Source organism: Acartia tonsa, chromosome 10 (genome assembly GCF_053477335.1).
Source record: "Acartia tonsa isolate MP-2025a chromosome 10, ASM5347733v1, whole genome shotgun sequence".
Taxonomy (NCBI): domain Eukaryota; kingdom Metazoa; phylum Arthropoda; class Copepoda; order Calanoida; family Acartiidae; genus Acartia; species Acartia tonsa.
The window spans coordinates 42,298,020-42,321,884 of NC_137269.1; the positions used below are offsets into that span (position 1 = coordinate 42,298,020).

At 33.9% G+C, this 23,865-nt stretch overlaps 1 protein-coding gene across 2 annotated transcripts in view; it reads left to right on the forward strand.

Moving 5' to 3' along the window:
- The first annotated feature begins 1,331 nt into the window (after positions 1–1,331).
- faf (ubiquitin carboxyl-terminal hydrolase-like faf) overlaps positions 1,332–23,865 on the forward strand; it is a 56,075-nt gene continuing 33,541 nt past the window's right edge. The window contains exons 1-21 of one of the 2 annotated variants that reach the window (XM_080174665.1): positions 1,332–1,386; positions 1,825–1,902; positions 2,044–2,167; positions 2,463–2,567; positions 3,291–3,404; positions 4,238–4,367; positions 5,280–5,359; positions 6,589–6,795; positions 8,609–8,770; positions 10,416–10,506; positions 14,969–15,117; positions 16,292–16,385; positions 17,410–17,528; positions 18,603–18,678; positions 19,379–19,468; positions 20,829–20,963; positions 21,339–21,412; positions 21,832–21,943; positions 22,301–22,426; positions 23,150–23,220; positions 23,616–23,739. In XM_080174665.1, coding sequence (XP_080030791.1) covers positions 1,833–1,902; positions 2,044–2,167; positions 2,463–2,567; positions 3,291–3,404; positions 4,238–4,367; positions 5,280–5,359; positions 6,589–6,795; positions 8,609–8,770; positions 10,416–10,506; positions 14,969–15,117; positions 16,292–16,385; positions 17,410–17,528; positions 18,603–18,678; positions 19,379–19,468; positions 20,829–20,963; positions 21,339–21,412; positions 21,832–21,943; positions 22,301–22,426; positions 23,150–23,220; positions 23,616–23,739 — 2,253 coding nt within the window. In that variant the 5' untranslated portion in view covers positions 1,332–1,386; positions 1,825–1,832. The remainder of the gene's footprint in view (positions 1,387–1,824; positions 1,903–2,043; positions 2,168–2,462; positions 2,568–3,290; positions 3,405–4,237; positions 4,368–5,279; positions 5,360–6,588; positions 6,796–8,608; positions 8,771–10,415; positions 10,507–14,968; positions 15,118–16,291; positions 16,386–17,409; positions 17,529–18,602; positions 18,679–19,378; positions 19,469–20,828; positions 20,964–21,338; positions 21,413–21,831; positions 21,944–22,300; positions 22,427–23,149; positions 23,221–23,615; positions 23,740–23,865) is intronic. The other variant, XM_080174666.1, reaches the window with a different exon arrangement.

The following is a 23,865-nucleotide window of genomic DNA, read 5'->3' on the forward strand; positions in this document are numbered from 1 at the left end:
TTATAGAAAAATTAATAGATTTTCTTTTAAGCACCAATATTCCTATAAAAATATGGTCCCTAATCCAATCGAAATATTTTATTAACTGTCCCTTACTCCATGATTGAGACCGCCTTCAAAATGTGTATAATATTAAACTTTACATGATTTTTCAGTATGGATGAGAACCAGTTTCACGACCAGTTTTTAATCCAATCGGAATATTTTATTAACTGTCCCTTGCTCCATGATTGAGACCGCCTTCAAAATGTGTAACGGCATTCTGCGCAAGGCAGCTTTTTAGCCTCTCCTCTAGCTGACTAACTAGGCAGCTTAAAAAAATAAAAAGAAAGGCACTTTTTATTTACCAAAATTTTCGGTGCGTTTCATAACAATTTAAATAGTGATGTTAATAAATAATTTGCCTTTTATATTTAAGTCAAATTTATTAAAATTGAATATTCTGCTATGGCGATGTTAAGGTGTTAAAAAATGTCGAAAAATATAATCTTTTTGTTTATATGTATTAATAGCCATAAAAACAAAGATGACAACATCCAAAAGTAGCGAAAAGCAGTTATGTAAATAAGATAAAGAATTTGGGTCATAATTATGACTGACAGAATTACGGGATGCGCTTTTCATATATAAGGGTATGTTATCTAGCTATATAATAAAAGTAAAACAAGGATGACAACATAAAAGCGAAGCACTGAAATGGTAGGACAAATGGAAACTAACACTTGAATAGTGTCAGAACTGAATAATCATAATATATATGTATAAATGTCGAAGCAAAATTGTAAGTAAAATTGTTGAAAAATTGCTTGATACAGAATAATGTTCATATATGGACATACTTACAATTTTTGGACTTGATTATAGAGTTGCTTCGCTTATACTATTGTACTTTGTTGTCCCAGGAATCAGTATTCCAAAAATCAGATCAATTGGATAATTAGATCACATAAAAATTTGTTGCATGTTAATAAAGTAGATAAATCAACATGTTTAAAATGGACGTACGGACATTCTGGTATTGATTATAGAGTTGCTACGCTTTCTTAATCGTACCTAACTACTATAGGAATCACCATGCAAAGTTTAGAATAAATAGAACAATTCTAACATGCCTAAATTAGCGAAAAAAGCTATTCGTTACGGACGTACGGACGGACCGACCCCAATTATAGAAAAGCTTCGCTTTTAAAAACAGTCGTTCTCATATAGACGCTGAGAAAATTATTATTGACAATTTTAGATGTAAGGTATTTGTGACTTTTTACCTTGGTAATTCTTTAATGTTTGAATTAAAAGTAATATTTTAAAACGCTAAAGGTTTATAATTATAACTGTTTTATTTTCAGATTTAATTAATGAATTTTATAAGGACAAGAACGTCCATAGGTAAGTGTTATTTTGATTTTTGATTTTTCTGGTTCAATTACATTACGTATATCTAGATATTTCTTTTGTAATACAGTTACTCTACAAAATTATGAGTATGTTTGCACGTCTATCTGTCAGTTAAAAAAGGATAATTTTTACACGGATAAATATGTATAAATATTTTAATACTAGAATTTTTTAAATTCTAAAATTGTCCTATTATATAGTAGTAAGGTTTTTTGTCTGTACCTCAAGATTTATTTAACTACTGAACCGATTGAGTTTTCCATTTTTCAGGAGCTTTTTATAGAGTTCCCTGGATGTTTAGACAATTTAATTTTATTATCTGAGATAGGTTTTAGGTTATTCCTACTTTCCTTACTCATTCCTTACTTATTTCTTGCTCCTATATGCTAGAAGCGCAACCGCTAGTTTTTATAAGTATTACTGTTTTAGATTAGAGGATGGTGGTAGCAGAGCTTGTGGAGGGAGAGAGCGGAGAGATGATACCAGAGGTCAAGGATATTGTTACAGGTACACTTCTTCACTATGACCATTAGGGTTGGCAATCCGCCCAATGTTTCGAATTTACAGGTAGACTTTTTATTCACTAAGACCATGTTCCTATCATGTTTGAATTTTGAATGTCTTTTTATATCAAATGTTTGTTTTTAGGTGTCCAACAGGTTGACCTATCTGACCCACCTCGCTCCACAACTCCTCCCACAGCTAGAAACACATCATCTTCAACACAACAACAGCAACAACAACCTTCACAACCGCAACCAGATAATCAACAACAGGATTGTGCTTTTCAGTAACTTATCCTGGCATCACAGCAGTTTTGAATCGCCTATTTTTAGGAAACCTCAGACATTCTTATATTTTAACACTTTTCTGTTACTATTCAAATTCATTCTTTTTTGTAATACTATACCCAAGGAAATTTTTTTCTGCTACCATTTGAGATAAACTGATGATTTTTTGTTGTTGTAATTATACTCCTTTTCAAAGAGTTTACAACTTACTTGATCCGTCGGTTTGTTGGTCATGCCAAATAAAAACTATATCTATATTTATGAAAAGTACAAACTACAGAATGTTGTTCGTGAACCTACCCCAATTTCCAATGAAGAAGCGTTGGCTAATTTTCCAATTGAAAAATTAAATAAACTAGAAGAATTAATTTCATTGATACGGTAAGAAAGTTTATTTAAATTAAAAAACGAGGACATTAAATTTTTTAAAAAAGAACCATTATTTCTAACGTCGTTCAAAGATTAAAATGATCTTTTAAATGTTCTACCTACAAGCTTGGTTTACAGGGAATGGTGTCCCTCCTCATTTATAACTAGCGGCTACGCCCCTAGAGTCATTTTACTCTTATATAAAGATAAAAGATGTGTCAACATTCAATGTGATGGACATACTTAATAAGAAATGAGATATTTAGCAAGTTATTACACAACTTGAATCAGACTTTCAATCTGCCATCCTTCTTTTTTCACATGAGAGCAGGGGTGTATATTTTCAATCCTAGATAAATTTCTTCCTGCACCCCCCCTCATCTGTTTCTTTCCCCAATTTATTTTACGAAATATTACCTTTTTAAAAATGTTTTCGTAAAATATACAACACCCCTGTATGAGAGTACTTGTTATCATGTTGAAATACATAGATTATTAGAGTAAAAAAAAAAAGAGGGGACTGGGGTTAAATAACTGAATGTTTACGGGGTGGGGACCATGTGCCGACTTTAGATCTTGTCTTTGAATATCAGCCAATAGCGTCGGAAATATTAACACAGTCTGAAGTCGCTACTAAAAGGCAGAAAGAAATTTGCAAGCAGACGAAAAGGTCCCCAATAGGGGGATCCATGTGGTTGTCTGGGTTATAAATCTATACCTATATATTTTTCCTAGATGGATGATCCCCGTATTACCTGGTGGACAGCTGGAGATTTTGCTAGAATATTGTATAGACCTCGCCAAGAGGGGCGTAGATACTCAACTAGAACACGTTCAGAGATTTTACAGGTATTACTTACTTTCATATCCCGTACTTTAACTTGTAAAGGGGATGGGTGATGGGCCATTTTTTAAACATGATTTTCTATTTCATAATAAGAAATTAGAAAGAAATTAAAATGTTAGTAAAAACGCTAGGTAGTTTTTTTGTTTGTTCAATTATAATACAAAATCTTTCTTTATTTCTTACGTAGTTGGACCAAAATATGAAAACATACTCAATAACTTTACTTTCTGACGTAGAATGTACTTATTATATTATGATGGGGAAAAATTGCAATCAGTTTAGCTTGCCAAAATGGAACTCGTTATTTGGTCAGTTCGTTAATCCAGTAAGATGGTGGGGGATGGGGTAAATGGGTTGGATTGAAGGATCGTTATTTCAGCTAGGGTTGGGCCGGATATCCGGCCATTTTCAATATCCGGCCGGATACCGGATATTGAAACTATCCGGCCGGATGTCCGGCTCTAATATTTTTTATACTTTACACCAAAAATCTCTGCTTTTTAAAATCTTAAATGGCTATAATTTTCTTATTATTGAAGCTAGAAGAACATTTTTTCTGAATAAGTTTAGCTTTATGTAAATTTATATAAGATTTCTGAAGAAATTTTTTTTTACTATAATATCTGGTAATTTGGCCGGTTATCCGGCCGGATATCCGGTAATTTGGCCGGATAACCATTTGAAATCAGCCGGATATCCGGTATCCGGCCAAAAAAGTATCCGGCCCAACCCTAATTTCAGCCCGCTGCAAGTTTCATAAACAGTCAAAAAGTTTTAAAGAACATAAAATCCGGGTGTAGGATCATATCCAAGTAATGATAAATCAATTTTTCAGGGAGTCATTGTCAATAAGTTTCACCCGCATAATGACGGATGATGCCGTCTCTACTTGGGCTCTGGACACTCACAAAGGAATTAAAAAGAATACAGAACTTCTAATCATGCTCATCTGTGCAAAACTGGATGTAAGTATTGTTTCTTTATATAAAAGTTAGCAAAAATAACAGATATGAACAGACCCTAAGTTAAAACAACGAAAAGTATTTTATTATTTAATAGCAAAGCTTTTTTATAAAAAGGTTTAGAATTGATCAGTTAGATACGATTTAGAAAACGTAGCAATTCTATAATCTTTTCCAGTATGTCTACAAAGTATAGAAATTTAATCACATACCTATCGTAGTCGTTCCTTGTTGCAACGAGACACAATGGCTAAAATTATAACGATATAAGGGGGGGGGGGGGAGTTTTGACACATTTGCGTAAACGTGGCACCCAGACTTTATCTTTGGACTGAGAGGATAGGTTATTAATGATAAAATCATTCTTATATGATGAATTTCACGAAGTTTTAAGATATTTTGGATAGGCCTTCAGGTTCCGGAGCTCCAGGCCTTCAAAATGAAAAAAAAAAAATTTTAAGATACAAATCAACTTATAAAATAAAATATGCATCTTTTTACTTCAAATATGTGAATAATATTAAAAAAGATGCATATTTTGTTTTATTAGTTGACCTGTAACTTTAAAAAAAAAAATTTTTTTCATCTTTACCTGTACAGAGACCACATGGAGGCCTGGAGCTCCGGAACCTGGAGGCCTATCTAAAAAATCTTAAAACTTCGTGAAATTCATCATATAAGAATGATTTTATCATTAATAACCTATCCTCTCAGTCCAAAGATAAAGCCTAAGTGCCAGGTTTACGCAAATATGTCAAGACTCACCCCCCCCCCCCCCCTATTGATGTGAGAATTAAAGGGAAATTTCTAGTTTAATCCACACTTTTATATGAAAGAACTTGTTATAAAAACTCCTGAAAAATACATAGTAAATTACAGCGTAGCTTCGCTACGAATAAAATAATATAATTTTAGGATGATTGGTACCCTTTGCTAGATCTACTCCACCTGATATTCAATCCAAATAATAAATTTCATGTTCATAACTCTGCAAGGTAATTAAAAATTTCTGTGTGTGTGTGTAGCCATAGCTTCTTAGTGTTTGGACCTAAGTAGTCATGGAGTAGGACAAGACACTTTTGTATGCTAGCACCAGGGCCAGCTCAAGGTCCACGCTCAAGTACAAATATTTGACCCGCTGTCTCAAGGGACCTACTCTTTATTACCTCACCCTCGCCGAGTATGGCAGGTGTCCCAAATTAAGTCACCGTAATGAATAACGCTCTCCTCAGAGGAGCTTGGGCAAGGGTTGCACTAATATTATGTACTTGATTATTGAGTATCCAAACTACCTAATTATCACCCTTTTTACACAACCAAGGTGAAGTTGCGTGAATGAATTGCGACTCAGAAATTCGAGTTGCCATATGGGAACTTGAACTCGAACTCTTACCATCGTAACTCAGTGCGTTACCACTGAGCTACGACGCCCCTTTTTAAAATTTTCTACAAAATAAATAAAAAAAATAAAAAACGACGCCCTTTTTAAATATTTCTACATTATATTATATATAAAAAGTGCTGGAATGTTTGCCTGTCCGACTTTATCGACATATTTTAAATATCACAAGTGTCAAGGTTTTTCTCATGCGATTAAAAATTTTCTAATTAGGCGAGAAAAGGCAAAAAAATTCAGCGGGAAACGGCGGCTTTCGGCGAGAGCTCCGGTTTCACCGCCGTTTCTTCATAGTTCCATTGTACCTCTTTAATGCAAATGTCATACCAAATCTAAGAGCTGTAACTCTTTACCTTTTTAGTTGAGTTCTTTTGACTTTTAGTTTTTATTTTAAAAAGAGTCACTTCCGCTCCCTCCCAATTATTAGAACGGGTGATTTCTTTCAAATTCCCTATCGAGCACTGGACCCATCCCTTTTCTAATATTTTTTTTTCTCTATGTCTGACCCCAGCGAGGTTCTCAACCAGGACCTATACCTGTTGTGCCCGAACCCTGCGGGACTAAAAAGTACCCAAATAATCTGACATAGAATAACAAAAACTACACTCATCCTTATTCCAACATAAGGGGGGTGTTAAGCAAGGCACTTGAGGGATACTATCATTAAACGCATATAAAATTTGTCAATTTTCATTGAAATAGTCTACCATCCCTACAAAAAACCTTTATTGTACTTAACTTTTAAGCGTAATCAAAACGGTTACCTATCCAGATCATTTGATACAAAAATACGTAGTACCCGTTTGATTAAGAATGATTTTTTTTCAGACCAAGCAAAACCAGCAACCGTATTCCCCCTCAGCAGCAGCCACCGGCCCAACAAAATCCCGCGCCCCAGATTCAGGTAGTCTCAGCTGCCGGCGGTGAGGGTGCGGCAGTATTGGCAGCTGGCGGAGATACTGTTGACGCAGCTGTCCCGCCCCAAGAGGAGCAGCAGGAGGAACAAAAGATTTTTGCACAGTCACATCATCCCAGGTTAATAAAGGGGAACTATCCACGCACGAGAGCAAGTGATTCTAAGCGCCTTCCAGCATTGGCCCATAGTATTTTTTTAGTGAATATGCTAGGTTTATGTTTAATATTTGCTTTATCGACTAAAAAGTCAGGTTTCACTAGGTATGGTTTTATATGAAAAAAACTTTGAAAAGTAAAGCATTTTTTGGTGCAATATCATCAAATGTTTTGATGAGTTCAATCTGTTTTTTAAAAGCTTTGACACAAAAGAATATTATTTTGATTAAAAATGTATATTTAAAAAAAGTGTTGATAACTTGTAATATTGTAAACAGTTTAATTAAAATACTTTTTCAATTTACAGCATTTAATGCTTTTCTGCCGTGGTATTTTATTTTGCTCTTTGAACTCAACAAAGCATTAGATGATTTTGCACCAAAAAACTATTTACATTTCAAAGTTTTTTCATATAAAACCATGGTAAAACCCAACTTTTTAGTTGCTAAACCAAATATTAAACATAAGCCTAGTATATTCACTAAAAAAATACTATGGGTCAATGCTGGAAGGTGCTTAGAATCACTTGCTCTCGTTCGTGGATAGTTCCCTTTATGTCTGTATTCTGAAACACGATAAGGCTCCTTGTCCTTAATTTCTGATCCTCAAAACAAGAACGAATGACAACATTTATGAGTAGCGAAGCACAAAAAGAAACCTATGACGGACAAGGATATTTAAGAGTTGTTCATTCGTCATTGTCATACATATAAAATACTTACCTATAGAAGATAGAGTCACGAAACCTCTCACATATAATGTTTCAATATTTTTTATTTTCATAGCATGACCGACAGGTCAACGGACCAATTAAATAATGTGTTTGATGTTTATTGGTATGACGAATATTCACAAAAAAATTGGAAACTAATAGTTGTACACCAAGCCATCAAAATTCTATAAAAATATTCTAAATTTTTAAGCAAACTAATAAGATTATAAAACTCTGGGATCAGACACTGTTTTTTACAATTGACATTCCCAACCTGAATCCTTATACTAAAGTAACAGGATGTCTGTGTGTTTGTGTGTCTGTACCGAAGGATCTCGCTAACCACTGAACCGATCAGGTTCTCCTTAACAGGGTAGCTTCTCATAGGTCCGGGAAGGTTTATAACTATTTTCTTGGGTAGGACACCCCCAACCCCCCCCAAAAATGAAAAATCCCCCCCCCCCCGAAATTTTTATTTTTTTAAAACTAAAATTAAAAATGAGAGGGGGCACCTCCCCCCCCCAAAAAAAAAAAAATAATTTCGCCCCCCTCAAATTTTTTTGGTTGACTTTTTCTTCTAAAATATAAAATTTATAAGAAATTAGGTTATTAAATTCGACTCTCTCCTCCTCAAGTGCCCCTAGAGGCCTCAAGGGGGCGTAGCCGCTAGTATCCTTATACTAAAGTAACAGGATGTTTGTCTGTCTGTCTGTCTGTGTGTCTGTCTGTGTGTACCGAAGGATCTCGCTAACCGCTGAACCGATCGGGTTCTCCTTAACAGGGTAGCTTCTCATAAGTCCCGGGAAGGTTTTTAACTATTTTGGGGGAGGGTACCACCACCCTCCCAAGAGAAATGACAAAAAAATCGAAATTTTAAAAAACGTTTAGGAGACTTAAACGTCAAATGAAGAGGTATCGTACGTAAAAAATTATAGTAGAGACTTTATCAAACAAAAACATTTAAAGTGCCACTAGATGCCTCTAGGGGCGTAGCCGCTAGTATATATATATAGTAATAAGGACACAATAGCGCAAAACAAAATTTTGAATCTAATTTATTTTTAGCATGCCTCGCGGGTGGCTAGTTGACCTTTTAAACCTGTTTGGGGAATGCCATGGCTTCCAGAAGCTGAGAGACCGAATCCTGTCGGGTAGAAACCTCTCCATCCATCTTATTTTCTGCCTGGCTAGACCATTCGGACTCTGCCATGAGTTTCTCACTCTTAGGTAGGTTTAGAAAAGTAATTTCAGTGTTAGGTAAATATTTTGAATATAAGGAGGGGGGGGGGGGTAGATATACCACACTTTTCTGGGATTTTGCCGAGTCAAGTATCAACTGTAGGGAATACCAAAGGATGACTCCATGCAAAATTTGAGCCGGATCCGGCCAAAACCGGCCGAGATTTTATATAAAACCGGTTTTTTTTCCGGTTTTTAGAGGGTATATGTAAATCGATTCAGCTGGAGCAAAATGAAATTTAGCCAATGCAATTGCCTACAAAAATGTACTTCATCATCAACTTGATTGGACAACTCTTTCCCCTCCTAAATGTCCATTAAAACCTCGGAAACCGCTAAAATCGCCAAAAATCAAGCCTTCGGCGGCGAATAACGGCTAAACGGTCAGCAGGAGGCGAATCAAGCATAAGTAAAGAAATGTCTGCCTCAAACAGTTGTTCAACATCACAGAGATGCTTGAAGTCCCTAAAACGACTCCTTCCCCTCCTTTAAGGGGAAAAACTGATAAACCGGATCCGGCTCAAATTTTGCATTGAGTCATCCTTTGGTATTCCTCACAGTTGATACTTGACTCGGCAAGATCCCAGAAAAGTGTGGTATATCTAGGGGGGGGGAGGCAGTGTTGTGACTAAACCCTGCGGGGCCCAAACCTGACATGCCCTAAACCAACGGGGCTACTCTACTCAATATACGACCCCCTTGCTTCCCATATCTCACTTATTTTAAAGGGGGAAGGCGGAAGTGACACTTTTTAAAACCAAAACAAAGGAACTCAACTAAATAAAGAGTTACAGCTCTTAGATCTGGCATGGCAGTTGTTTTAAAGAGGTACAATATGGAACTGTAAAGAAAGTTTGGTTTTACTAGAAGTATGATGCCGTTCAATATATTTGCACTTGACACTTGCGATTTTTTTTAATATTGACATATTTGAAATATTACAATTTCAATTGAAACTATACGAGAAATTTTATGAAAAAAAAGTTTATCTCAGATAATTGAAACTTGTATAATTTGCCGAAAAAGGCATAAAAATGTCGTCGGGAAACGGCGGTTTTCGGCGGTTCCACCGTCATTTCTTCATATTGTACCTTTTAAAAGCAACTGCCATGTCAAATCTAAGAGCTCTAACTCTTTATTTAGTTGAGTTCTTTTGACTTATAGTTTTGGTTTCAAAATGTGTCACTTCCGCCCCCTCCCTTTATTTTAAACTAATGGAGGATTGTTTCATAGCAATTAGGGGAAACCCAAAGTTTACTAATAAATGTTATTTCTATCACAAAAGATATTTGTAATAATTAAAATTTTTTCATAATACCTAATCTCTTTTTTCAATTTTATCAAACAATATTTACAGATAATTTTATTGTACCACCTAAAAAAAGTATTTTTTTTTCTGCTACTGCTGACTATTTATTAGTTTCCTTGGGCTGCTAAAAATTAAATATTTTGTTGGAGTAAAGTTCGAGTAAAACTTGTTTTTTGGTGCAACAGAAAGAAAAGTGGATAAGAAGGGGATAAAAAAGGGAAGGGGGTTGAGAGTTGTTGTCAGAATCACATTTCTGGTTTCTTTTACAACTTAACCGGTATTATATTTATAACATTTTACAATTTTAAAAAATGTTTTTTGCAGGACAATTGAGGAATATTTCCTTCCCCTTGTTGATACAATACCAAAGTTTTTAGAAAATCTTACAGATGAAGAATTAAAAAAAGAAACCAAGGTAACATTTGCATTTTAGAAAGAAAATAGCGCCTGAACACTAGCATCTAGGGGCTCTATATTCGAAGGTATATGGAAGGGCAGAAAAATAGCTAAAAATCATACCCAGATTCTATCTCGGGACCGATAATAAGTTCCACTGTAAAGGAGGACCAAAGGGGGGAGGGGGGGGGGGGGGTTTGATGCAACCATCTTGTAATCAGTAAGCAAATGGCACTTATAATTCGAATTTCGATCTGAACTTTTGCATGAGTAATCCTTGGTTGGTCTATTTTGCCTATATCGAACAAAAAGTAGGAAAATTAACAGCTAACGGCTGGCGGCTATTTTTTGGATATCTATATTGCAAATTTGCTCACTGATTACGAGATGGTTGCATTAACCCCCCCCCCCCCATGGTTCAGCGGTTAGCGAGATCTTTCGCTGAAGTCAAAAAAGCTTATTACTTTTTATATTAGGATTAATCAAGTTAGATAAAAATGTTGGCTATTTGTTGGATTAACAATTTTTGGGGTATTTTATTTGTTGGTTAGGGGGGGGGGGGGGGGGCTTTTAATGCAACCATCTCGTAATCAGTGCACAAGTGGCACTTAGAATCCAAATTTTGTTATTAAACTTGGCATAACTAATACTTGGTAGGTCTATTTTCCCTAAATCGAACAAAAAGTTGGAAAAGTAACGGCTGGCGGCTCAGCCGTTAAGCCGTTTTTTGCCTATTTTCAGGGTAAATCCATCATCAATTACGTAAAAATAAACTTTTTAAAACATACTTGTTTAATTCATTTTAAATGATAGCAATAACCATTTTTAAAACTTCTAGTACCAACAGTTACCGTCTAGAACCGTTTGATAGCGTTTTGGAGTGAAAAGGGGATTGTGTGGAGATAGGTTTCGTGACTAATTGGCAATATAGATATCCAAAAAATGGCTAAACGACTGAGCCGCCAGCCGTTAGCTGTTACTTTTCCAACTTTTTGTTCGTATTAGAGAAAATAGACCTACCAAGGATTACTCATGCAAATTTTCAGATGGGAATTCGAATTCTAAGTGCCATTTGCTCATTGATTACGAGATGGTTGCATTAACCCCCCCCCCCCCTTGGTTCAGCGGTTAGCGAGATCTTTCGCTAAAGTCAAAAAAGCTAATTACTTTATATATTAGGATTAATCAAGTTAGATAAAAATGTTGGCTATTTGTTGGATTAACAATTTTTGGGGTCTTTTTATTTAGTTTTATTTGTTGGTTAAGGGGGGGGGGGGGGGCTTTAAATGCAACCATCTCGTTATCAGCACACTTTTCCTCAACAGTTTAGCGGATTTAAGACCAACACGCAACAAGCGGTCAATGGATCCTATAAATAGACATATTTGCAAAATCAAAACTGGTTTTAGCTAAATTGTATCTGCTCCTTCTTCCGGATTATAGAATTTTTAAGAATTTGACTAAAAATGTGTGATAATTTGACTTTAAAATAGCCTTTGATGTAAAATGTATATTACCTCTAACACATGAAAGCAGTAGTTGTTTTAAAATTTTTTTTTGTAGATTAATTATAACTCATGAAATTGTCGACGGCGGTACCTTCTGGTTTTAATTAATGCTTTTTTTCTTCAAATTACCTTGAAATCTTACACTTAAAAAGTAAAAACAGTACCTAATAAAAAAACCAACATATTATTTAACTAAACAATTATGACAACATCCATAAAAGCGAAGCACTGAAACGGTAGGACAAACGGACATTAACACTTATATAGTGTCAGAACTGAATAATCAGAATATAAATGTATAAGAGTCGAAGCAAAATTGTAAGTAAATTTGTTGAAAACTGCTTGATTCAGGATAATGTTTATGGACATACTTACATTTTTATGACTTATAGAGTTGCTTCGCTTATAACATTATACTTTGTTGTCCCAGGAATCAGCATACCAAAAATCAGATCAATCGGATGATTAGATCACATAAAAATTTGTTGTTTAAAAAGTAAAAAAATCAATATGTTTAAAATGGATGTACGGACATTCTTGTAATGATTATACATGTCTAAATTAACGAAAAAAGCTATCCGTTTGTGAAGGACGTACGGACGGACCGACCCTAATTATAGAAAAGCTTCGCTTTTAAAAATACTGACAGAATTGATTTACAACATATTTACTGTTATTAAAAGCTAAGCTTTTCTATAATTAGGGTCGGTCAGTCCGTACGTCCGTCTGTCCGTCAGTAAAAGTTATATTTGAAGGTGGAAATGTTAGCTTTCTTAGTGGAACGGTTAGCTTTTTTCCCTTAATTTAGAATTGTCCTATCGATTTCAAACTTTGCAAGGTTATTCCTGTAGTATTTAGGTACGACTTAGAAAGTGTAGCTACTCTAAAATCTTTACCAGAATTTCATAACGCCCAATTTAAACTGTTGATTTAAAAAAATTTTAAAACAACATATTTTTATGTGATTAAATTATCCGATTGAACTGAATTTTGGGATACTGATTCCTAGGACAACAAAGTACAATGTTATAAGCGATGCATCTCTTTATCAAGTCCTAAAAATGTAATTATGTCCTTAAACATTAACTTGTATTTAAACAGTTTTTTAAAAATTTACTCATAATTTTGTTTAGACTTTAATACATTTATATTCTGATTATTCAGTTCTGAAACTTTACAATTAATAATGTTCGTTTGTCCCAAGGTTTCATAGCTTGGTTTTATGGATGTTTTCATCCTTGTTTATATAGAAACAATAAGCAATTTAACACTCGAATTTTGTATGAAAAGCACAATAGTATAAGTTATCAAACACATAAACAATAGATTGTTGAAGAAATTAGGCATTTAATTGATTATATCAAAGGAAAGTTATTAATAAGTATAGTCTAATTAGTTAAAAACTGAATAGTTCATTATACATTAAATAGTTTTACTATTAAGTAAATTTGTTGCAAAATACAACATACTGTTTAAGGACATTCCTACATTTTTAAGACTTTATTATAGATGTGCCTTGTTTATAACGTTGTACCTTGTTGTAGTATTTATTACAAAAAGGTTTAAAACTTTTTATAGAATTGCTATGCTTTCTAAATCGTACCTTACTACTAAAGGAATAACCATGCCAAGTATGAAATCAATAGTACAATTATAAAAGGCCTAAATTAATAATAAGAGCTATCCGTTATGGACAGACAGACCAACCCTTAATAAAGAAAAGCTTTACTATTAAAATCAAGCATCAGAAAAAGTCTTGTTTTTTTTATATATATTATAATTATAGATCCACAACGACCAACATCTTTGACCTATGTAGATTATGATCACATTTGCCATGTCTTAAATAAGATGCAAAATTAAATAAAAATTGTTTTCAATTGCTAAATGATCTTTAATACACCAGACATTAATTTGATGTTAAATTAAAATATACTATATATATCTCTATATAAAAAAATAGCGATTGTGCCCCTAGCATCTAGTTGGTCTGTTTTCTAAGGGGTAAGGCATAAAATCATCCAGAGACTTAAATCTAAAAATCGAATAGCCTGAACCCATCCTGGGTCCTATGTACGTGAGGCTTTCCTAGAGTGTAGAACTAAATCAGCTATCGAAATCTTAAGCTACAGATAAAATACATACTGTTTACATACAAAACATATCAGATGATCATTATCAAATTTTTGTCAACTTTAATGCAATTAAAATTAAAAAACATTTACTTTACCTAGTAACTATTAAGTAATAAAATGGTAAATGAAGTGTATTCAAGTAAATCTTTTAAAGTAATGTTTTTAAATGAACCTTTTGTGTCATATATTAACCTACTTACTGTTTCATTATATCAAAATTTTATCAATATAAAATTTAAAATGGTTTAGAACAGAAAAGATAGACTTTTGTGTAATAAACGGCTAAGTATCTAATCAATTAGGATTAGTGCTTTTTATATGACTTTTTATATCACTAATAATGCATAAAATAACCACTGTTATACATCCTAAATATGCAGTGTTGAATTGTCTATAAAAATATTGTTTTAAAGCCTCAACAAATATGACAAAATTATATTTACAAGCTTTAAATTATAAGATGATTTTTGATTAAAGGTTATTTTAAAGTCAAATAATCACATATTTTTATTAAAAATCTTTGAAATACTATAGACACGAAGAAGGATCAGATACAATTTAGGTAAAACCAGTTTTGATTCAGCAAATGTGTATATTTATAGGATCCATTGACCGCTTGATGCGTGTTGGTTTTAAATCCGCTAAACTGTTGAGGAAAAGCGTGTCAGGGCACAAATGGCACTTAGAATCCAAATTTTGTTATGAATCTTGGCATAACTAATACTTGGTAGGTATATTTTCCCTAAATCGTTAGATATTTTATATTACTTAATTTTGGATTACTGAACTTATGCTCTTCAAATCTCTTTGTCCGTCCATCCATTACTATTTATTCTAGAATGAGAACAAGTACGACACAATTAGTGGAGTGGTGAAAGGATTAAAGAAATTGTGCAGTATGGTGCCGGGAAAGGAGGAGCTGGTCAGAAACCTGGAAATGTTCAGGCTTAAAATGTTGCTCAGACAGCTACAGATTTCAAATTTCAGGTATTTAAGTTTATTTCAATACTACATTTTACACGGAGGTCTTAAAGATCTAGTATTAAGTAAGGTAACTCCCAACTGACAACTTTTTAATAGTAAAGAACTTGTCTGGAAGACATTGATTTATAGCGCCGTACATAAGATAATACAGGGGTGTATATTCTGCAAAATTGACCCTGCTAAGGGGGGGAGGGGGTAAAAAAAATACCTTGTTTGGGGGAAATAAATGAAAAAATTAACAGAAATGATAACATTTTTTTCCATTTTTCTCCCCTCCTTGGTGAAAAAACTAAAATAATGTGTTGGATGGGGGATAATATAAATAAGATAAAGAGTTCTGAAATTATTTTCTATTTTCCCCCTTCCTTGCTTGAAAAAAAATATGAGGCGGAAAAATAAAAAATTTTGCAGCAGGGGAAAAAATGAATCTTGTTCAGAATATACACCCCTGACTGATAATATTTAACTTATATTTTTATATTTTAACGTTCCTAGTATTATTTAGTGTGTCTACAGTTGTATGTTAACATATTAGAGGAAGGGATTTTTTTTTATAATGAAAAAGCCTTTCAACACACAAGAAGCGCCAATATAAAGCACAAGATTTATTTTTTTCCCCGGCTACAAAATTTTTTATTTCCCCCCCCCCCCCTAGTTTTTTTAAAGAACTTTATTTTTTTTTATTTTATCCCTCCTACCACACATTTTTTTAGTTTTTTTTCACCAAGGAGGGGGGGAAATGGAAAAAATGTTTCAGTTTTCTTAATTTTTACATTTTTTCCCCCTCCCCTTATTTTTTATTCCCCCCCCCCCCCTGAGCCGGGGATCCCATGTAGAATATACATGTATTTAACATCTGTAGGGTATTTGGTTACTTAGGTAGCTAACAAAATGAAATAAAATTTGTTTTTATATTCGACAAATCAATAACAATGGATACTAGGTATAGAATATACGTGGATATTATTACAAGGGAAATATTGTTGTCACTTTAGGTTGCTAACATGAAACTCATTTATTGTTCAGTTGGTTCATCCAATATAAGAAGAGGAAAAGGGTAATGGGTGTGTAAAGTTATTATAGCCCGCTGTTAGTTTCATTTAATTAAAGAAAATGAAAATCTGGTGTAACATCCATGTAATAAGATATCCAAATAACTTTTATTTTAATTTTCTAGTGGTAAAATGTCAGCCTTGAACGAGGTGAACAAAGCTTTGTGTGGCAGTAGGATGACAACTGCCAGATATCCTTCCTTCAATTCTGATTATGAGGTTAGGTCACTTAGTCTCGTTGAAAAGTTAAAGTTACTTAATCGTTATGTAATAATTTTAACTGTACGGTTAATATATTTTTGAAATAACTTAAAAAAATTTAGTAAATAGGTTTTCAATGTATTTTTTCAATGTTTTGCAAAGTTTTCAATGTTTTACCTTAAATATTTTTTCAATTAATTAAAATGAAATCTTCGAACTGAAAAACATTGAGAAAAAAATACTCCAAAGACATCCAATTATCTTAATGCTATCTTTCTATTGCCCAATTTGAAAATGATTTATGTAATATGTTTGGCTTTTAGATGAACTCCTAAATATTTTAGCCGTGTAGTCAAAGCATCATTTTCAGAAATTACAATGTGACTAAATCTACTAACAACTATTTGGGTGCTTTACATTAAAGTGCCTACCAAGCACAACGCACCCACCCCCGAATCTTTTAAATAGGAAGGACGATAGTTTGTTCCTTCATGCGGGGTTACCATGTATCCTAAAGTAACCTAAAGTTGAAACTAACACATTTAAAACTAATACCCCCTTCCCTCTTATTTTCAATTCATTTTTAAATTAGAATGAAGGGTTTCTGTGGTCAACTATTCACCTTTGTTTTTTGAAACCAACATGTCATGTATTTAGGATTGGTAACCCGCGATCGTGGCTCAACACGTAGCGCATCTGCTCGTCGTCGAGAAGGTGATAGGTACGAATCTCGGTCCGACACCGCGTCATAACTAAAGACGTTAAAAATGGTTCCCACTGCTACTATGTCAGATGCGCGACGTAAATAGTTAGAGTGGGGGGAATGCCTTGGCCGAAAACAGGCGCAACTTGTTACCATGCACAGTCGGGGCTTCTCAGACAAAGGTCGTGCATCTCAGAGAGTTGGTTGTCTGATGGGCGATTGGACGCTTTACACCGCATTCATAAGCGGAGTATGTTTCAAGGTGCGTGGAGAGAGGTCTAGTTACCTAGTACCCGAAGCTACACCAAGCCCCCTAAAGTCTTAACATCTCTTATTTAGGATTGGTTGAGTCCCGAGCGAATGGTTCAGTGGGCAAAAGAGAACAACCTTATTAAGATTATGCTAAGAGATTGTCTACATCAACCTCAATATGTCGATAAAATGGAGAAAATTATCAGGCAAGTGTTTTTTTTGTTTTTGGGTAGCGCAGCTACTCCAGAAGATGCTCTCTTCGACGTACATACTCATTAGTTATTTTACTGTTTAAGTAGTACACATACCTACTCAATAATACTAATAATTTTTACATTTTTAGTTGGTCTTCCATTTTTCTATTTTCCAACGAATGTGAAATGAAGAAAATCTAACAAGAACAAATAATACGTCTGTAGATCTAAAAAAATATTTTTTAATGGAGTAGGAAAAGATTAGCCAATGTCATTTATGTATAATGTAAATAAATCACATAATACGATATTTTCGTTAACTCATCTGTTTGAAGCAAATCAATAATCATGTTAATTAGGTATAAATTTCGGCATGAAATTAAAGTTGTTCTTACCGAGAGATGACTTTCTCTATCAGGGATCATAACTTCGTAAGGGATAAGACAATAGACGATAAATTGATATACATCCCCAATGATGATTAACATCTTCTTATGTTTTAAATTATTGGTTTAATAGTTTGGATATTACTAGCTTTCAACCAACCAATCAAAATTCAATATAATTACTCTAAGTATTTGAGCCAATTTATAAGATAAAGTGGTTATAAAACTTTGGGTACCAGAATCATTTTATTTACAGTCCAATGACCTTTTTCTCCCTGCTATTTATAAGATATCTTTGCTTCTAAAAAATGTATTACTTTTCCAAGAATTAAGCAGATTATCTTGTAAATTATCGGATAGAAAATCATGAAATCATAAAACTCTGATAGGACTTAAATGGATTAAATAAATTAAGTAACAACTCTTATCGCCCTCCTGTTTTATGCCTAATAGGTCTTGGATTTTCAGTTTGGTTTCGAAACCTATTGATATCCGCTCGATTAGAACCGTTTCTTAGCCATACTGCAAATAAAACATGGATTTTCCATGAATAATGAAATAAAAATCCTAAAATAAATACTCTGTTAGCCCATATCTTTGGCCCCTCGATCGAGGCTAACAAAACTGGAATAAAGTTTTTAATTTTACTATCCGCGGAAAACTGTCTATGAAACGAGGCAATAAATAACTCTCTGTTTAGGTTTATTATTAAAGAGAAGGCACTAACCCTTTCGGACCTGGATGATATTTGGATTGCTCAAGTTGGAAAGCACGAGGTAAGTTGCAGGGATTTAAAGTGATAAGACTATGGCTGATAAATTGATGTACATACTCAATGATGACACACATAATTATTACCCCTTCTGAAGATTAAAATTAATGGTTCAAACGTTTGAACACTCAACTTAGTAACCAACTAATCAAAATTCATTGGAAGTCCCCAGAGTTTGTGAGCTAATAAATAAGAAAACGTTATTATAAAACTTTGGGGACTAGTGTAATAAACAGCCTATTGTCCCTTCTCTCTCTGGGTAAATTGACGTTTCACGGATTTTTTTTTATAATGACCTTACCAGGGACGTCCAAGCTTTTTATTATAAGGCAGTAAAATGAGGGCTTTCAAAGGTTTGAGAGGGTTTGATCTACTGTTTTTTTAATTTTTTTTGAAGGGGTTAAATGAGGAGTTTGAAAGCTTAAACACCCCTTTACCACCACTCTTGGACGCCTATGGAACATACATTACCGTGATATTTGGCTGTTACCTTACAGAGTCAGTTTTAAGCACTTTCATTTGGCTGCGATATTTCTGCTTAACCATACCAAGTTAAATCAGATTTGTACTTGAAAATAGAATAGGTAAATAGTTATAAAACTACAAGAAGTTTTTAGAACAGTTAATGTGATCCATCGCTACAGACTAACATCCTGTTACTAACTTTTGTGTTAGGATATATAATTCAAAGTATATTTTTTCAGGCAATCGTGAAGAATGTTCAGGACCTATTGGCCAAACTTGCTTGGGACTTTTCTCCGGACCAACTGGATCATTTGTTTGAGTGTTTCCAGGTAAGGGGGGGGGGGGGTTAATGCAACCATCTCGTAATCAATGATTAAATGGCACTGAGAATTCGAATTTCGATCTGAAATATTGCATGAATAATCCTTGGAAGGTCTTTTTTCCCTAAATCGAAGTTGGAAAAGTAACGGCTAACGGCTGGCCGTTTTGCCATTTTTTGCTATTACAAGAGCAAATTAGTTACGAAACCTATCTCCACATAATACTTTTTGTCGCTTAAAAACCTTATCATACGGTTCTAGCCGGTAGCTGTTGGTACTAGAAATTTTAAAAATGGTTATTGCTATCATTTAACATGAATTAAACCAAAAAAATGTTTTAAAAAGTTGATTCTACGTAATTAATGATGAATCTGCCCTTAAAATAGGCAAAACAACGGCTAAACGACTGAGCCGCCAGCCGTTACTTTTCCAAATTTTTGTTCGATTTAGGGAAAATAGACCTACCAAGGATTACTCATGCAAAATTTCAGATCAAAATTCGAATTCTAAGTGCCATTTAATCATTGATTACGAGATGGTTGATAAGTTAGTTGTTATTATTAGTTCCATTAACTTGAATTTCATTTACTATTTTAAAGCGGATTTTTAATGAATTTTAATATTAGTGTACTGTACATTTTTCAACCTAGTTTAATTTCCTTCCCCCTTAACCTTCTTTATTTGATTTTTTCCCCAATTTATATGGGAAGGGCGATGGGGGATTGTAGCACATGAATTTTAATGAAATACATATTAATTTTAGTTTATATTACACTATTCCAAAGAAAGTTTAAAATTTTTTTGCCGCTTACGGTCATAACATAAAAGATGACACGAAACTTAAATAATATAAAATTGTAAAATATTATGTTGGACATTATCATATTTAGTTTAATTTACAAAATTAACTACATAAATATAAAATTGTATAATACTAGGAAATATATTAGTTATTTTGTCTAAATATTCTACTAAATAAGTATTTTAAATATATTCTTGGAATTTGTTTGTAAAATATTTAGGTAGATTTTTATCAATTTATTATTTTGGAAATACTTTTCTTAAAAATTTATTCTCAGTATGATCCCTCAAACCGACTATCGTACTACAGAAACACCTGCGCTCTTATTTTCAACTTTTCCAATCGCGTTTTTTAGCCCTTGCTAAGAGTTGTATCCCATTGTGGCTCTCATAATCATTGCTTATTCTTAACCTATAATAAATTACGTTTATAGTCTATTTTCAATTAGAGTAATTTGAGAAGGTTTTTTTCAAGAAAATTTTGTTTTTTTAAAAAGTCAAATGTATTTCTTAAGTCAAAAGTACATTATAATTCCTACACTAGCTGTAAAGCATGTTTTTATTCTAGTCAAGTTTCACAACAGCTTCAACTAAGCAGCGCGAAAAGCTGCTGGAGCTTATCAGACGGCTGGCAGAGGATGATAAAGACGGAGACATGGCAGAGAAGGTGCTGAAGCTGTTCTGGAACCTGGCCCACATTCAGGCATACACCTGCATTACTTTGTTACTATTTCACTTTAGTAATAGACATAGTACCATTTTAGTTTACAATCGACCAATTTTTCGCCGATATAATTTCTATAAAGCTACCTTTATCCTAGCTCTAGCTAACTTACTATGTTTTGATAGGCGTGCTTTACACGATATAATCTACCAAAGAAAAGCGTTATCTAAGAAATGCGAATATTATAAGCTGACTCTTTATGCGAACAATTAAAAAAACTTTATGCCTTTTCCTACCTAAATCTGTACAGTATACACATTACTGTATACCTATACGATATAGCTAAAAAAACTGGCTATAAAAAATACAAATATTCTATTACACTGGTGTAGTAATGCTTGTATAATCGAACAGGATAACGTTGAAATTATGGACCAAGCACTGAAGGCACATGTCAAGATTCTAGACTATAGCTGTACTCAGAACAGGTATATCACTCTTAACTAGAACAAATGGATGTAGGATATACGAGGATATTACGACAGGGGAAAAAGGTCTCTCCCCTCGAACTATTGTCATAAAACATGTTTTTTTTTCTGTAAAAATATTAAAATGTTAGTTTTGACTACAGTACATAAGTAGTAAGAATTTAAACGAATTTTCATTATGTTTTATATAAACTATCAACTATACCCCTAGCATCTAGGGGCTCTGTATTTCAAAGAAGGGAGGGCAAGAAAAAAGCCTCAATCCATCACAGGACTTTTTAAATTTTAGTAGTTAGTGAGATTTTAAGCTTCAGACAACCTAAAAACTTTATATGATAGGATTAACTTTTAATCTTTAAAAGATAGGTTACGCTTTGAATTTTGGGAGTCATAATTTTATACTAGTTTTATTTCTCCAGGGATGGACAGAAGCACCGGTGGTTGGACCAATGTGTGGTGGAGTTGAAAGCCAATGATGCTTGGGTGATACCTGCCCTCAGACAGATTAAGGACATCTGTTCACTTTATCATGTAAGCATTTCTTTCCAAGTGGTATTGTCCATGTTATTGTTCATTAAAACTAGCGGCTGCGCCCCTAGCATATAAGGGCTATGTATTCAAAGGGTAAAGTAAGTAGTGGGTAGAAAAATACCCAGTTATAAACCATTCCAAGGTTTTAATCTACCGGGACCTAATGTTGTTTATCTTTTTAGGTCAGATTAGGATATGTTATATTGGGTACTGGGTAGCCCTGCAGGATTAGAGACATAGAACTAACTAAGCCTTTTTTTTAAATTGGGGAAGAGTCGTATTGCTCGATATGAAAGCACCCCAAAAAGTTCACACAAAAAAATTCCTAATTAAAATCTTAATCATGTATTTAATTAGCAGGAGCAGCCGGCCAGTGGTAATCAACGGACACCCGCCAATCCCGCCCACTACCGCCATGAAGTTATCAACCGCCTCCAGAAGAATCATGCCCTAGTCATACTTATTGCTAACAATCTTACTGATGTAAGTTTTCATTTTATTTTCGGTAGGTATAAAAATATACCACTTATTTTCAGTGGCGTGCGCAGAAATTCACAAATGGGGTGTGAAATCATTCATTAGGGGATGAAAAAATGGAAGACGGGCCTCTAAAATTCAGATTTTAAGGAGGGATTGACAATTCCCTACCGCACACCACTGTAAATTTTCAAACATATATAAATAAAGAGCTATAAAGTGATCTGTATGGAGGAAGCAGAAATTAACATGAAATGGATAAAAATTACGTTTAGGACAAAAAAATCCAATAAAAGTATCTAATGTCAAAATTAGTTGCACTAGTCCCCAAAGTTTTTAACGTTTTCTTATTCGTTGGCTTAACAACTTTGGGGAATTTTATTGAATTTAGATTGGTTGGTTCATCAAGTAGAGTGTACACGTTTCAACCATTAATTGTAATCTACAGATGGGGTAATTTTTTGTAGCATCAATTGAGATATTCACCAATTTATCCCTGAAGATCCCTGGATTATATAGTTTTTGGGGTCATTTCAAAAAACACCTATCTCAGAAAACGTCTATCTCAAAAAACGCCCATCTCAGAAAACGCCTATCTCAAAAAACGCCCAAAAAACGTTTTCTGAGATGGGCGTTTTTTGAGATAGGCGTTTTCTGAGATGAGCATTTTTTGAGATAGGCGTTTTTTGAGTATAGCCAGTGATTTGAAGAAATAATGTTTCTTTTTAGTACATGGATAGAATACGGAGAATGGAAAACGTTGACAAAATTGACCCGGCTGAGTTTCTGCCGGATAACAGGTGAATTATTAAGTTTTGATGGCCTATAATTTTCTGTTATCCTCAGAATTTTGAGCAGGTTTTAGACACCTGCTCGGGAAATTGACTACCTACCTCATTAAAAGCCAAGAAGTAACCCCTAATTTTCTTTTTGTTTGTTGCTCAAATATTTTTTTGTTTTTAATGTTAGATCATTTATATAATAAGTCTCGACGCAGTCTATTCACCGTCGATAGTCTTTCGACAATCGACATATACTACCACTATACAAGTGCGCAAAAGTGCACGATTTGTCGTTTAAACATTACATTTACTGAGAATGTTATAAAAGTTTATTTTTCATGCATACATTCTTACAGTGTATATATTTAATAGTTATTCTGCGTTACTTGTGACACAATTGCTCTTTTTTTTAGGTACAACCACAACCTTCAAGTCTCTGAGCGGCTGAATTTCCTGCGGTTCTTGCTGCGCGACGGCCAGCTGTGGCTGTGTGCCCCGCAGGCCAAGCAAATTTGGACCTGCCTCGCTGAAAATGCGGTAAGAATCTGGGAGGGAGGGGGCATTGGTCTGTTTATTACACAAGTCCTCAAAGTTTATAATAACGTTTTCTTATTCGTTGGCTTAACAACTTTGGGGACTTTTTTTATCGAATTTTGATTGTTT